Genomic DNA, 15,482 nt, shown 5'->3' with positions numbered 1-15,482 from the left:
TCTTATCTTGTGCAATACAAATATTTAAAGGGAGAATTAACCTTTTTCTATTTCTAGAGCTTGATGTTATTTATTTAAAATTCACAAGATATTGAAAATATATATCATAATTGTAGACACAAGTTAATTGTGATAAAATACACACTAAAGTCAAATGTGCTACGAGAGTTTCAAAGTTGTTCCAATAGAATTCTCAATCACTACACAACCTAAAGGGGTCCAAGGAACGATTTCCATCAAGGCCTTTCTTGTGATAATGGGCTGCAACATCTTTTATAGTAGTGTCCCTATAGATTGGTGGATTCTCTTCTGATAACAGTTCTTTAATTGGACCAACAACCTTTGATACATACTCTGGAAATGAGCTTGTAAAGAAGCTTGCTACTGAAATTCTAGGTCCTACATCCCTTGATAAGACTCGATGATAGACACTGATAAACATGTCGTTTGTCAAAAGCTGCATCAACAAGGAGACTGATAAAATATAACAATCAAAGTTGCTTATGCTACATATTTTTATTTTGATAAATCATAACACTAGATGGTAGAAACACCAAGACTTCAAAGACAAACATTTCTTATGAGTTCTAAACAATAATTTAGTCAAAACGCTCAAAGTATTTGTGCAAGTGTAAAAGAAAGTATTATGGTTACGTTGCATGTTGGACTATACTATACCAAAATGAAATGATTGTGTACCATGAGATATTGGTGTCACTCCTATTAAAGAAAATATGAAAGAAAAGCAGTTAAAATGGTTTGGACTAATACAAAGAAGGTTACTAGAAACACAAAGGGAAACTAAGAAAGATATGCATGTGTTTATAGCTATTACCTGTAAAAGATCCCCGATGTTTATAACAAGTGATCCATGCACAGGATGAACATCAACCCATTGATTCTCATGAAGAACTTCAAGACCACCGATATGGTCTTGCAGAAGAATTGTCATGAAGCTAATATCAGTGTGCTTTGAAGTACCCATAGTTAATTCAGGTTCAGGGCATGGTGGATAGTAGTGACACAAATGGAATTCTCCTTTTATAGAGTCCAATTCATTCAGGTAAGAAGTAGGAAGGCCTAAAGCCTCTGAGAATAACTCAAACATTGTTAAGCCAAATGCCCTTATTTTATCTGTATATTCAACCACAATATCTCTGCAAATACATGATTATTACATCATAGACAATTGAAAAAGTCTACATAAATTTGATAGTGTCGAAAAGAGAATTGTACAAGTGACTTGGATTATAAACTATTGAAATAATTACACTCAAAATTAGTATTACTTAATTACCTGCACACTGCTGGTATTTCTTCTGGATTAGGAGGGTCCGGAGATGAAAAAAATGCAATTGAGTCCCTCCAGTTAGCAGCAGGGTCTCTAAAAAGGCTACCATTAGAGAAATATCTAACTTTCTTACTTCGATCCCTTGAGTAAAAGGTTTTCCTCACTTCAGCATCTTGTTCATGAAATCTTTGAATTCCACATAACATCTCATCCAAAACCTCAACACCAATACCATGATTCACTACTTGGAAAAATCCCCATTCCTTGCATGCCCTTCTGACCTTGTCAAGTGCTTTAACACGGAGTGATGAGTTTGTGTCTATGTCTTTTAGGTCAATGATGGGGACATTAAACTTTAAGTCATTTGGTGTGGTTTCAGTGTTGTCGTTCACCTTGGCATGATAGAACATTCGTGGGATCTTTGTGATCCCAGAATCCAACAACCCTTTCACCCCAAGTTTTGTTTCATCAAAGGCCTTGACTTCAGCTATTCTATCATAAGAGGAATCCTTACTATTCTCTGACTCTATGGTTGCCATATCAAGAAACGAGTAGAAAATACAAGTTTTACCTGTTCTATATATAAGAAATAACTAATTATTGTTGTTTTAGAAAGGTAGAGTATTCAGATGAAGCGAACAATGATAGCCCAAGTTGTTGAATGAGCATACACTTTTACTTTTTTATTGGATTCCTATTTTGATCCTAACATATGGATTTGCTAGCACATGTTTATTTGGATAGCTCGTTATTTATCCTATCAAACTTAAAAGAAAATAGTAGTATTGTTAAAGACAAAAAAATTATAAAAGTAACAAAAAGATAGTGTTAAAGATAAATGTTTGGTTGTATAAGAAAAAAGATGTAAAGTGTTAGAAGTCCACCTCGGCATTTAAATATGAACTTCATCTTATAAATTGATTTTTTAGTTTAAATTAGACTTGAAATTCTTTTAATTAAATAAAACTTGTTGTTTATTATAAGACAAATGTAAAATATATATATATATATATATATATATATATATATATATATATATATATATATATATATATATATATATATATATATATATATAGGAAATATCTGCTTTTCGGAAAAACCAAACACACGCTAACGAAGAGATTAGATTACACCACAAACCCACATCTCATCCATACTCCAATTTTCTGAGTCTTGTAAATTCACTAGTCAAAGAATTTCAAATCCAAATTTTATGGACATTCAATTTGAAAATACAGTCACAATTACATAAAAAATGTGCTAATAAAAACTCCCATTCATTCATTTAATTGTATTTATAATCATTTAATAACATCTTGTAACTTGTTGCAGTTACAATATCATGTGGCTGGCCTGATAAGATGATGTCAGTCTTAACATAAATAAACTTTTATGAGATAATATCAATACAAAAAAATAAATAACAATCCATTAAATCATAATTACAGCTACTAAAATATATTTTCTTCTCCCCCTTTAAACAAACTATAATATATAAAATAATTGTATGCCTTATAGTTTTATTATATCTCTAATTTATTCATAATAGGCCAATGTACTCAACAATGTGTAGAATTAGACATTTCATTACAAGAAAGAATAATATTTTAGGCAAAGATGTACACGTTTCTACCTATGTATAAATTCTTGTGAGAATAATGTTCACATTGGCATATTTATTTAGACAGGTCATGAAGTAAACATGAAGCAAATAATAAAACGCAAAAAGTTTAAGATATATTATTTATTAGAAAAATTCAAAATATATTTTTTTAAAAATTTTCAGATAAAAGCAAAGGATATATACATGCCAAAAAAAAAACAAAGCAAAAGAAGTCATAAAGTCTGAAATTCTTGCTAAAAGGAATGCAACCAACAACTAAGGGTCATTTCTATGTAAATAATAACATTATCTTCTTCTTCAAGTTATTCCTCAATCAACCAACTGTAATTTACGTGAAAAAGTTAACAAATAACATTGTTCTTCACAAAATTCAATAGGATTTCTTTAAATGAACACCTTATATAAGTAAATTACTAACTTTAAAAAAATTAGGGTTAAATATGTAATTTTGTATCAATTTAGTCTTTCATCTTTCAAAATAAGTGGATTTAGTTCTTTTAATCAAATTTTATTAAGTTTATTTGACATTTCAAGCACGTTTTATACTAGTATTTGACTTAACATTAAAGTAAAAATGTGTTAAACAATATAAACAACTCAAGTACAATCCTGAGTGAGATGCATACGAAATATCAAATAAATCTAACAAAATTTGATTAAAATGACTAAATTCACGTATTTCGGGAAATGGAGGACTAAAGTGGTCTAAAGTTTCGAAATTGACTAATTCCAAATTTCACTATATTTAACTCAAAAATTAAAAATGTAGGAACAAAACTAGGTATCATGTAAACCACATAAAGTAACAAAGCAGCACATGCAACATCAAATACACTCAAGAAGTAAAGTTTTAACTGCGAACACCAAAGTTTACCAAAGTTTAGTGTATATATATATACCATCACTAACATTTCAGTGTTCTTACCTGAAGAATATGATGAATCTGTTTTGTGGAAGGACGAAGATGAGTCTTTGATGTCTTTGTGTAGCAAAGGACTAATGAAGAAGAAGAAGATGATGATTGATTAGATGAGGAAATTTGGAATAAATAGAGATTGGAGGATGAAAAAGTGATGAGAAAAAGAATGTAGAAAACCACGTTTGAATTATTTATTACTGCTTACGTTTAGTGATAGTAATGCATACTGTGTTCATCACCCACTCACTTGACAAAGACAAACAACTTTTTTAATCAAACATTGTTGTAACAAAAACTATAAAAGTCTAAATAAGATGTGTGAGTGGGGTTTTTGAAGGATTAAAGTTGCTTAAAACAAAAAGGCTGATGCTCCAAGACACAAATTCTGACTAGATAATTCAATCAAAGACATCATCGGAGAAAAAGTGCAAAATAAATGCTGGTTGAAAAATCAGCAATATTGCTCAATCAAATTTTCATGAATGAAACGTTTAACCAATGTAAGGTCACAAGATTCATTATTCAAACGTAAACAATTTTCTTGTCTTTACTTTATGATAACAATCTATGAAGATTTTTAATTTAAATGTATTAAATAGAATTACGGATCTTAAAATATATGTAAAATCAATGATGAAGCAAGTTGAATATATGGAATGTTAATTTTTAAGGAAGTATTCTGATTTGAAGTTACAAAGTAACATGTTTCGTTCATGATTTCTGCATAAAATAAGAGTCAATTACCTTTATGAAGTAATCATTCTTTAATTGTAGTTACTTTTCTTTATAACTATTAGCATTGAACTATGAACTAAGTTTTTAGTTGTAGTTACTAAAAATTAACTACTTATATTAGTTTATTCAATCATGATCCCTTTCTTCTTTCCATACTTCACACTAATCAACCTAATTCTAATGTAAATCAAAACAACATTTCAGTGCAATAACTTTATCAGGCACATGGAATCTCCTCAATGTTTGAAAAGGAAGTTTATGAATTTCATGTTTAATATCATAATTAATGTGCTTGAAAATGATCAAAATACTACAAACATCAAATGTGTGCATGTGTTGATGTTAGATTGTGGTTACTCTTTTTGGAATGTTGGATTCCATGTTCAATGACATGCAAAATAGTCATCATATTTAGATATGATATAACTAAAAAGGAAGTGATTGTTAAAACCAATGAATAATCAGACTTACACTTCATATTTACTGTGTTATCATAAAATGGTTTAGAGCTGAATTTCCCTCAAGTCCTTTGTCATCATAATAAGCTATGAAATCTTTGAGTGATGTTTCTCTATAAAATGGAGGGTTATTGATATTTACTACTAAGAATGAGGTAAGATTGTCTTACAATAGAATAAAAAAATTACTTTTATTTTCATTTACTACACAAATCCACTTTCGTAGATTCTGTTTCTCTATCCTGTGTACTAGTAGTGCACAGAGTAAAAGGATATAATCTTTTACCAAAAAGAACAGAAATTTTGCTTATCTCTTTGAAAATCTTTTAGAAAAATTATATTTTGACTCTCATTTCTTTTAACTGATGTGGCTTAGTATAGGTTATTGATTTTTAAAAGAAAGAGTTAAATATGTTTTTGGTCTCTTAACTTGCAGTGAATTTTGGAATTAGTCCATTTCAAAACTTTAGATCAATTTAGTCTTTTATCTTTCGAAATACGTAAATTTAGTCATTTTAATCAAATTTTCTTAAGTTTATTTGACATTTCAAGTGCATTTCATAATAGTATTTGACTTAACATTAAAGTAAAAATGTGTCAAATAGTATAAACAACTCAAATATAATCCTGAAATACATACGAAATATCGAATAAATATAACAAAATTTGATTAAAATGACTAAATTCACGTGTTTTGAAAGATGAATGACTAAATTGGTTCAAAGTTTCAAAATTGACTAATTTCAAAATTTACTGAAAGTTAAGGGACTAAAAACATATTTAACCCTTAAAAAAATAGTAATATATTAATCAATGATCCACACTAAATCACATAAAAGATCGAAATAAACAATGGAAGAGATAGTATCATTGTCTGATAAAACTACGGACTCTGGCTACCATGCATCCAATATCATGTCATTTTGACTTTTGGTCTTGGTAAAAGAATTGTTGTGGCTTGATGGTTAACCATTTTAATCTTCTTCACCCTAAATACAATTAGCCCAAAATAACTTAAATACATTATTAACATCAACCTATACAGAAAGTTATTAAATGTCATCTTACTTATTATGAAATTAAATGTTCACCTTATTCATCGATAACTTATCAGTGAAGAGGAAAAAAAAAACTTGAACAAAGTAGTTAAATTGGATTAGGGATAATGCTTGAAATGAGATATTCTATCTCTTTCAATTGTGTACTGAATATTTTAACTGAAAAATCAATCACCCAAAAGAACAATGATAAGAAAATGAGCACGTTACAACTTATAAAGATTGACCATGTCAATAGTGGCATCAAACAAACGTCTTTGTATTTTCAAACTCAATTTTGGTAACATTACCATTAGGATCTCTGAAATAGTTACCTTTGATAACTGACTGCCCCCATTATCAAAAAAAATGTTCTTCGAATTCAATATATTTTTGTATCAGTAAATATCAGTACAGAAACTCCTCAATTTTCATTCTAGTATCCTTTGGCACACATCAATGTTCGGAAAATAACCATATATTTTTACACTTCTAACTTTTACAAATGAGATATTAAAAATAGTAAAATCATGTATATGAATCAAATCTATACTTTCCTTCACTATTTTCTTTTCTTTTGAAAGTTTTAACTTTTACAAATAAAAGAAAAACTTAAATTTTAATCGGTAAATATTATTGTTTAAATTGCACGTTGCTGATATTTTTTCTAGCTTAGGAGGGTCGGGAGTAGGAAAAAATATCTTTCCGATTAGTAACACATTCGATTTATCATTGAAAAAATATCTAACTTTTTTTCTTCTTATTCCTTACACTGTGTTCGTTTTAAGGAGAGATGAAATGCGAGGAAAGAAATAAAAATGAATATGATGTTCGCTTAAGGGTATGTGCGCAGATGGTAGAGTGAGTATGGGGAGGAATCCATCACATTTTAAATCGCGGGTATAGCACGATGATTTGCTGGGAATGGGTTAGGGTATTACATATTTACCTCTTTCATCTCTCTCACGTGCCATGCAACCAATCCTCACTGCAACATGAGAAGTTGCAGCCATGTGGCAGAGAAAACAGATCCCATGTGGCGGAGAAAACCAGATGCTGAGTGAAAGATTGCATCCCATTGTGCTAGATCGGATACGTGAGTGAGTGGATCGAATACAAGCAACTTGGATCGGATACGTGAGTGAGTGGATCGAATCCAGGGAGCTTGGATCAGATACGTGAGTGAGTGGATCGAATCCAGGGAGCTTGGATCAGATACGTGAGTGGATCGAACCCAGCCAGCTTGGATCGGATACATTTGGTTGTGGATTGGATACGAGTGTGGTGTGGATCGGATACCTTCTATGGGATCGGATACAACTTGTTTTGTGTCCTTTTCAGATCCGATCTTCCTCCCTTCCGCCATGGCTGCTTCGTTTGATGTGTTTAAAAAAATTAACAAATTAATTTACAACACTAATTTAACTAAGGGCTAAATGGTAATTTGATTATTACTTCTAATAAAACATTTTTTAATCCATCACATCAATCAAATCTTTCCCAAACTTTCACAAAAATTACTTCTAAATCTACTCACATCACTTCTAAATCCTTTAAAAAAAACAACACAAATCTCACTCTTAAATCAACTCAAACACATCCACTCACTCTCTCTCAATCACTCTCCTCCAAGTGAACACAACATTAAGTAAAAGATTTTCCTCAACCTTAACGTCTTGTTAGTGAAATCTTTGGATTTTAATAAGATCTCATCCAAAACCTCAATACTCATAGATATAGTATTTAGATGAAGGGGACAATGATAGTTGTTCCTGCAGAGTAAAGAGATACTCGCGAACACAAGTTATATCGGGGTCAATGAACCTTCAAATGCACACGTCCACTTTCTTCACTACAAAACACAAGTTATATCGGCCAAAATATACTCTTGCGATGAGAGGTCCTGCTGGTGGTGGAGCCCGCAAAGTCATTTTGACGCTCAAGTCAGTGTCATGAATGACAAGAATAGTAAAAAATAGCATACATTTTACCTCGTGAATAATGCTTTTTATACTACTTTAATGGACCCAACTTTATGGGCCTAGGGTTTGCAGTGTTTAGTTGGTTTTAGGTTTTGTTAACTGTGCTTAATTAGTTTAATTCTCCTTTTACCATTCTATCTTCCAGTTCAGATTTGTATACCACTCACTACTATTTATCAGAGACATTCTGTGCTCTTGTGCCGAAGTCGCTTCGACTTTGTCTTCAGCTAGTCATCATATTATAACCTCTTGTTTCCACGTTGCCTATTTACGTAACTAATGCTCACTATGAGGGTTCATGCGATGGGTTATATTTGGACTAGACTACTGGAGTATACTCGGATTAACCTTACTAACATGTCAGGTCTAAAGTTTGCACTGCCTGCTTTGTCTCTAAAGTTGGAGGGTATTCGACTTTCCAAGCAGCAACCTATTCGGTGGTTTAAAGCACCTTTTTTCCCACCATGTACAATAGCCTCTATTGTTGAACGATCATACACATCTTACTTTTCTAGAGGATCTCTATTCTTATACTAAAATATGGATTTGCTAGTACTTTTTTAAAGAATCCATTTTCTTATCCTAAAATATGAATTTGCTAGTAATAATAATTTTCTAGATGATCCTTTTTCTTATCCTAAAATATGGATTTGCTAGTACATGGTTATTTGGGTAACTCATTACCGATCCCATCAAACCCAAAGGGTAATAGTATTGTAATTTCCATATATGAAGTAAAAGTCAAATAAATTGTAAGAGTAACAAAAATGATAATGTTGAGAACAAAAGTCAAAATGCCTAAGGATTGTGGATGAGATATTAATCTAACATTTATTGGACCTCACGTCCATATAGATAAAATCAATTTACAATATATAAAATAAATAAGTGGATATAAATTTAGTTTTACAAATAAATTTTGAAGAATTGAATTAAATTTAATATTTATTTCTTAAAATGGTATCTGAGTCTTCCAAAATATATCTTAACGGAATTTATTATTTTTTAGACCTAATCATATAATCTACTTTTGTTTATATCATATTCGATAGTCTCATATCGTTTAGAAATCAATATATAAGACAGTTTAAATACTTTTTTCTTTTTCTATCTTTCAAAGCACTTTTAAGAATAAAATTATGACGAAATCCAACTTTAAAATGGACGATATATCGGATGAGAGAGGATCGATAGACGTAAATAATAACTATCGTTTCTTCACTCACTCATCTCTTCTAATTTCAACAGTAAATTCGTGGGTCTAACACAACGTAATCAAAAATGTTAGAATACTCCAATCTACTGTCTTGTAAATTTCAAATGCAAATTTTATTGAAATTCAAATTGAAAACTCGCTCATACATTAAAAATGTGCTACCAAATACTCGCATTCATTCATTTAATGTTATTTATAATCATTTAAATAACATCTTGTAACTGGTTGCAGTTACAATATCATGTGGTTTGGCCTAGATAAGATAATGTCAGTTTTAAAATAAATAAACTTTTATGAAATAATATCAATACAAAAACTTAAATAACAGTCCGTTAAAACATCATTACAGCTACTAAAATTTTTTTTTTTTCTCCCTGCTTAAACAAACTATAATTTATTCATCATTGGCACAATGTACTCAACAATTTATTTCATTATAAAAAATACTGCAATGAGAATAATGTTTTAGGAAAAGACATGATTCTATGTATAAATTGTTGTAAGAATAATGTTCACATTGGCATATTTATTTCGACAGGTTATGAAATAAAAATGAAGCAAACAATAAAAAGCAAAAAGTTTAAGATATTATTTCTTATTAGCTAGAAAAAAATCAAAATATTTTTTAATGGAATATCAATTTATTTTAAACTTATCCGATAAAAGCAAAGAATATATATATATGCCAAAAAAAGCAAAGAAAAAAAAGTCAAAAAGTCTGAAATTCTGAAATTCTTGCTAATTAAAGGAATGCAATCAACAACTAAAGATGATTTCTATGTAAATAATGACATTATCTTCTTTTTCTTCAAGTTATTCCTCAATCAACCGACTGTTATTTACGTCAAAAAGTTCCATAAAAATAATTCTTCACAAAATTCAATGGGTTTTTTTTTTAAAATCAATTATCTCAATAAATTACCACTCAAAAATAAATAAAAAAATTAGGAACAAAACTAGGTATCATATAAACCACATAAAATAACAAAGCAACACATGCAATATATCAAGTACACTCAAGATGTAAAGTTTTAACATCAAAGTTTAGCATTTTATGGAAATAAAAGGGTTCATATGAGTAACTGATATGTAAAAGTTAAGACAAAAGTAAACGAGTCAATACCCGAACCACCACAAAAACAAAGCAACAGCTTGCTTTTTTTTCAGGTTGGTTCGTTCTTGACTCTACCTTTTTCTGTCTCAACCTATTCTTCCTCTACTCTTGAACAATACTCCATGCACCCAGAATACAAGTACCATGTTTTCTTTGCAAAGAAAATTAAAAAAAAAAAAAAAAAAAAAAAAGTTCTTTTTTTGAGATAGAAATAAGTTCTTATAACTACGGAAACTGTTCATGAAACTCCAAATGTTTCCTTCACCTTCTGAATGGTGCATGAAAGGAGAGAATTAACAGTTTGAACTGACTCAATTGTGAACTTGGCTGAATGGTTGTCATTCTGCAGCATTTGTAATCCAACGGTCAGCAAACAGCTACCACCTTCATTGTTGTCATCTGGCAGAACAACAAATCCTGAAGGACGAAGACCCACAAATGATGAATCTCCACAGCTCATCATCATGTTCAAAGACTGCATGTTGATTGGAGAAAACACCACCATTGAGCCAGATGCATCATTCCATGACTCTTGTAGAAACAGCACATTGCTCTCATTGTTAATATGCTACACACAAAAACAGATAAAAAACAACGCTAAATGATACATCATAACAACAACAACAACAATCTTGTTGTGTTAGAAATCTTACATGAAGAATGGAAACACAGTTTCCAGGGTCTTGCCCTTTAGGAACATGGACCATCTCTTTCATTGGACCACCTTTGGACAGTATGTCCCATTCCCCTCTCAGCTGTTCATTACGTAAGAAATCATACACCCTTTGTCGAGGCACTGGCAACCACATAGTAGTTGAAGCACTCAACACAATTCCAGCACCCTCATTTGAATCATCCACAATTTTTCGAGCCATGATTTTCATGTCATCAGCAATATTACCAACGTGAAGAACATCCCACTTGCGTGCAGATGAAGCACAAATCCCTGAGCAGAAATACTCAATCATGCGCTGCGCCAGCTTCAACACGCTTCTCCTATTTGATTGGCTAAGGACTGGTATAATATAAAGGATATTGTTTAAGTTCAACTTCATCGGATTAATCAAGAACAAGTTATGTTTTTGAGACAGTGACAACATGGAATATACCTGTAGGGTCATCAGATGGACCAGGAGGGGTCATGAGGATTGCCAAGCATTCACACTGTCTTAGGAGAGATGAAATCCATCTCTGTGCACCAAAGCCAATGCCAGAACTAACCAATGGACGACAAAGTTGGTGGATCACACTCTCATCATACTGGGTGTGTTCAACCCAGGTAATCTACAACAGTGAAATTAATTACCTTAGCAACAACCTAACCTAGTACTAGTAAATACTATAAATTTGCCTAAGATAACTTACCTTGGACAAACCATTGGGCATATCCTGAATAACAACACCAGAAGGAAGCCTCCTGCAACTCATTGATGGATGCGAACTGGAACCATTACGGATAAGATCAATGGAAACATCGACCACAACCCATACACCTTCAGCATGTTGCTTGCAGAACCTGAGCAAACTCATTTGACGAGTAGGGACCAGTGGGGAAAGCAATTGAAGTTCAGCTAACATCTGAAAAACATTTCCAAATTAGTTTGAGCCAAGCTAGCAAAACATCAAACACAAGGTAGACACATATGTATTATATATACCACTTGCAAAGCTCCATTTCTCGTTCCGTTTGTGCCACCAGATAACACATCCAAAGGGCAAGCACTAGCCACCATATATGAAAACATCTCAGACCATCGATCCTGTTGAAATAAACAAATACAATGAGTTAATGCTCAAAATTTTTAATAAACCCTATGAAATTAGACACTGAGAAATTAGGCAGCATACCACATCCATGAAAGTTTCCACAAGGCCCAAGCTGCTGGCTAATACAACTCCAGTTGCTCTTGTGGCTTCAGACACATACCCAGCAGGTTTTGATCCAACAAAAGTAGGAAATATTCTTGCATATTCATCAAAGTTTAGAACTTCATTCCTACCATCAGAACTCTTGATCCAAAGAGGGTTATCTTGTCGAGCCATCTTAACCAGTTCATCCATAGCATTTATGGCAATGTCTATGAGCATAGATCTTTCGAGATGGATTTCGTTTCCCATCATTCCCAGTGGTGCTCGAGCAGCCATACCTGCCATTGCAGCTGAAGAGCCTAGAGCTCCATCACCCATATCAAACCCTATTGGCACGGGCATGCCAAAATTGCTTGAACCACCAATTCCATTTCTTCCAATAGCAAGGTCAAGACCAGAATTTGTGGGTGGCAGAGAAATAGGACTCGCCAGTGATGAAAGGGACCTCCCCAGGAACTTGTTTGCTAGTGTGCAGATTCGGTTCAGTTCATCCTTCAATCGAGCATTTTCAATCCTTGTCTGGTGCTCCTCCAATGAAATCTGACCAGGAATCGCTGGACCACCACAGTTGTTGCAGATAGGATTGGCCAAAGCTTCCTTCATCACACCATTCTCAGCTCGAAGCTTGTCATTCTCCTGCTTCAGAACCATGTTCTCGTGCCTCTCCAATTGTGTCTGATTCACCAAAATCGATTCTCTTACTATAATATTCTCAAGAAATGCAAGTGATTTTAATGCTTTTTCAACTCACCTTCATCTGGGTTCGTCGATTTTGAAACCAGAACTTCACTTGCTTGTTCTCCAAGCCAAGCCTCTTGCTGAGATCGGTTCTTTGCTTCTCATCAGGATGAGGACACTCCTTAAAGAATCTACAACAAAACAAATGAACACACAAAAATCACCAACGCAAAAATTAATGAATGATATGAATTACGTTTGAAATATTTTGTATATACGCTTCAAGATCCTGAATCTGTTGAGGAGTGTGTCTGTGATATTTCTTCTTCTTTCTTTGTGGTTGATCATCGCCAACATCTTGTTCATCACCAGATCCACCATCAAAATTATCACTTTCAGAGCGACTTTCATAGTCATCATCCCTGATCCTCCCCAGCAAATTACTCGTATCAAAACTCTCTCCCATCATACCCATTTCACCACGACCTTCCATTTCTCCTTGTTGCAGTGATAATCTGATTATTACCAACAACAACAACAACAACAAAAGTCACAACATGTTCAAGAAATCAAAATCTTAATCCATACAAAAACAAATAACCAAACAAGATACACAGAGAAGGTTCTAAACCAAATGGGAGATGAATCACAGTAGATAAATACAAGATAAAGCACTTTTTCTTAATGCATGCAAAAGAAAAGAAGCGGCTCAACCACAAAAAACTGGGTATCAATCAAGTGATTCTATGAAAAACTATCAACTACAACTCTTACACAACCACCAACCACAATTCAAGTTGTTGTTTCTGAACAAACCCTCAATCTCAAACCCTACAAAAGGTCACGAAACGTTTACTCTCTCGAAAAAAAACATGCAAGTACTCTCTCTATGTTCCTTATAGTGTTCTCTATACTGTTTCAAGAATGGTCAAGGTTACTTCTGTGAAGGTAACTTTTCAATCTGTGTTTTGACATTAAATGAATGTGAGACAAGTGTTCACAACGTTAAACTAATTTGGGTAAAAAGATTTGACGCATGCAAAAAAAGTAAAAGGTAAAAAAGTGTTTCCTTCTGAGGCTCCATGCATGACTTGTAATTCATTCCTCCTCTCAATAAAATTAAATGATTCCAGTAGCAAAATGACAAAATTATTTTTACCAACTCCAGTTTCCATACACATCAAAATAGACGAATAAAAAGACAAAAACTAAAATAAATGCTCTTAATTGTTTTTCTTTTATGTGTTTCGCAAATGACGCGACAAATCCTTTGTCAAAACTTTTTTTATTTTCTCAAAACCTCTTAAAAACCAAATCCTTACAAACACAACAATTTGGAGTGATGACTTTGTACAGAAAAGCCACAAACAAATTCAGGATTCACCACTTTTCAAATGCAAGTATCAAATCTAAAACAATTTCTTAAAATCCACAAAAAAAAAATGAACTATAAAGGAATAAACTTGGGTAAAAAATGGAGTAAATTATACCTTGAGATCCTTCAACACTTTTTCTCAATGGGATCTGTGGAAAATAAAATAACAGAGAAAATATTAGAAGATATGTTACTATTACAAAAACATTATTAACGCATATGTTAAATAAATAAATATATTTTTTTATCCAACACTAATAACAAGTGAACCGATAATAGCAGAATTGACATGCACAGACTCAAAGGAAGAAAAAAAGTTAGTAATTTGTGGATAATTCTTGCCTCAAACACATATAATTCTCTTAAAAGAAATAAATAGAGTAATTAAAAAAATAACCTTTTGGATCAAAACTCAAAACCCAATTCCTATTTTGAAAACCAATGTTTATGTGTGTGACTCTGGTTGATCCTCTCTTTCTTCACTGAATTGCATGCAGAGTTTTTCTCTCAAAATCTTGTTAAATTTGAGAGCTTTTTCTCTGTTCTTTCTCTCTATGAACTCACTTGTTTTATTTACTTCACACATTGACGATATATATAGCACTGAAAGCCGTGTGGGTCCCACAGACAAACAGACAACAGTTTCTTATGTTTCTTTTCTCTTTCTAGCAGCACCATGAGATAATTATCAAGGACTACTGAACCCAAGGGCAATATCGTAATTTCCATGAGTGGGGTCCGTTGAAAAAACAAAAACATGTGTTATATGACTCTGTAATTCATAAAATCAAAATATTCAATTTTATGTTTATTTTTTTTAATTTTATAAAAAGCAAAAATGAAATGAAAAAAGAATTCTTAATTTGCATGCAATTGTGAATTTGAATATAATTTTATACTATAAATGAAGATTAGGTGTATAAAGAAAGAAAATCACAAAATCCCCTCTTTTTATGTTTTAAATAATTTTTGCACTCTTTTCTAAGAAGGTAAAAAACAAAAACTTTCTTAAACGGTGTAACGCCTCTTAAAATAATGAAAGATTTATGATAAGACTGTCACTCCTAACTTTTTTTAATTTCTTTTCATTTAATTTTTTTCTTAACATTAGTATAATACTTTATGTAATAGCATTTACTATTAAGTTTGTAAATCATTAAAAATTACTTATTTAATGTTTA

General features: G+C 32.0%; 2 protein-coding genes across 4 annotated transcripts; both read right to left on the bottom strand.

The window, feature by feature from the left end:
- Positions 1 to 20: 20 nt before the first annotated feature.
- On the bottom strand, positions 21 to 3,941 carry LOC114181687 (1-aminocyclopropane-1-carboxylate oxidase homolog 1-like). Of its 3 annotated transcripts, none has more exons than XM_028068210.1 (4): positions 3,844 to 3,941; positions 1,298 to 1,862; positions 836 to 1,157; positions 21 to 457 (listed from the first exon to the last, which is right to left on the bottom strand). In XM_028068210.1, exons 2-4 carry the CDS (start codon positions 1,828 to 1,830, stop codon positions 194 to 196), a joined length of 1,119 nt encoding a protein of 372 aa, XP_027924011.1. In that variant the 5' UTR covers positions 1,831 to 1,862; positions 3,844 to 3,941; the 3' UTR covers positions 21 to 193. The 3 variants fall into 3 exon arrangements, with proteins under 3 accessions (XP_027924011.1, XP_027924010.1, XP_027924012.1); XM_028068209.1 differs by having other exon boundaries at positions 1,298 to 1,867; positions 3,844 to 3,914; XM_028068211.1 differs by having other exon boundaries at positions 24 to 457; positions 1,298 to 1,783; positions 3,844 to 3,907.
- Positions 3,942 to 10,264: 6,323 nt separating this feature from the next.
- Positions 10,265 to 14,844, bottom strand: LOC114182566 (homeobox-leucine zipper protein ANTHOCYANINLESS 2-like). The gene is made up of 10 exons (XM_028069453.1): positions 14,699 to 14,844; positions 14,417 to 14,450; positions 13,205 to 13,441; positions 13,000 to 13,117; positions 12,228 to 12,923; positions 12,038 to 12,139; positions 11,745 to 11,957; positions 11,489 to 11,663; positions 11,033 to 11,394; positions 10,265 to 10,947 (listed from the first exon to the last, which is right to left on the bottom strand). The coding sequence occupies exons 3-10, from the start codon at positions 13,417 to 13,419 to the stop codon at positions 10,618 to 10,620; spliced, it is 2,211 nt and encodes a 736-aa protein (XP_027925254.1). The 5' UTR covers positions 13,420 to 13,441; positions 14,417 to 14,450; positions 14,699 to 14,844; the 3' UTR covers positions 10,265 to 10,617.
- Between the last annotated feature and the right edge of the window lie 638 nt (positions 14,845 to 15,482).

Source organism: Vigna unguiculata, chromosome 4 (assembly GCF_004118075.2).
Source record: "Vigna unguiculata cultivar IT97K-499-35 chromosome 4, ASM411807v1, whole genome shotgun sequence".
Taxonomy (NCBI): Eukaryota; Viridiplantae; Streptophyta; class Magnoliopsida; order Fabales; family Fabaceae; genus Vigna; species Vigna unguiculata.
The sequence above is the reverse complement of the archived record's forward strand: the minus strand, read 5'-3'. Positions and strand labels throughout refer to the sequence as shown.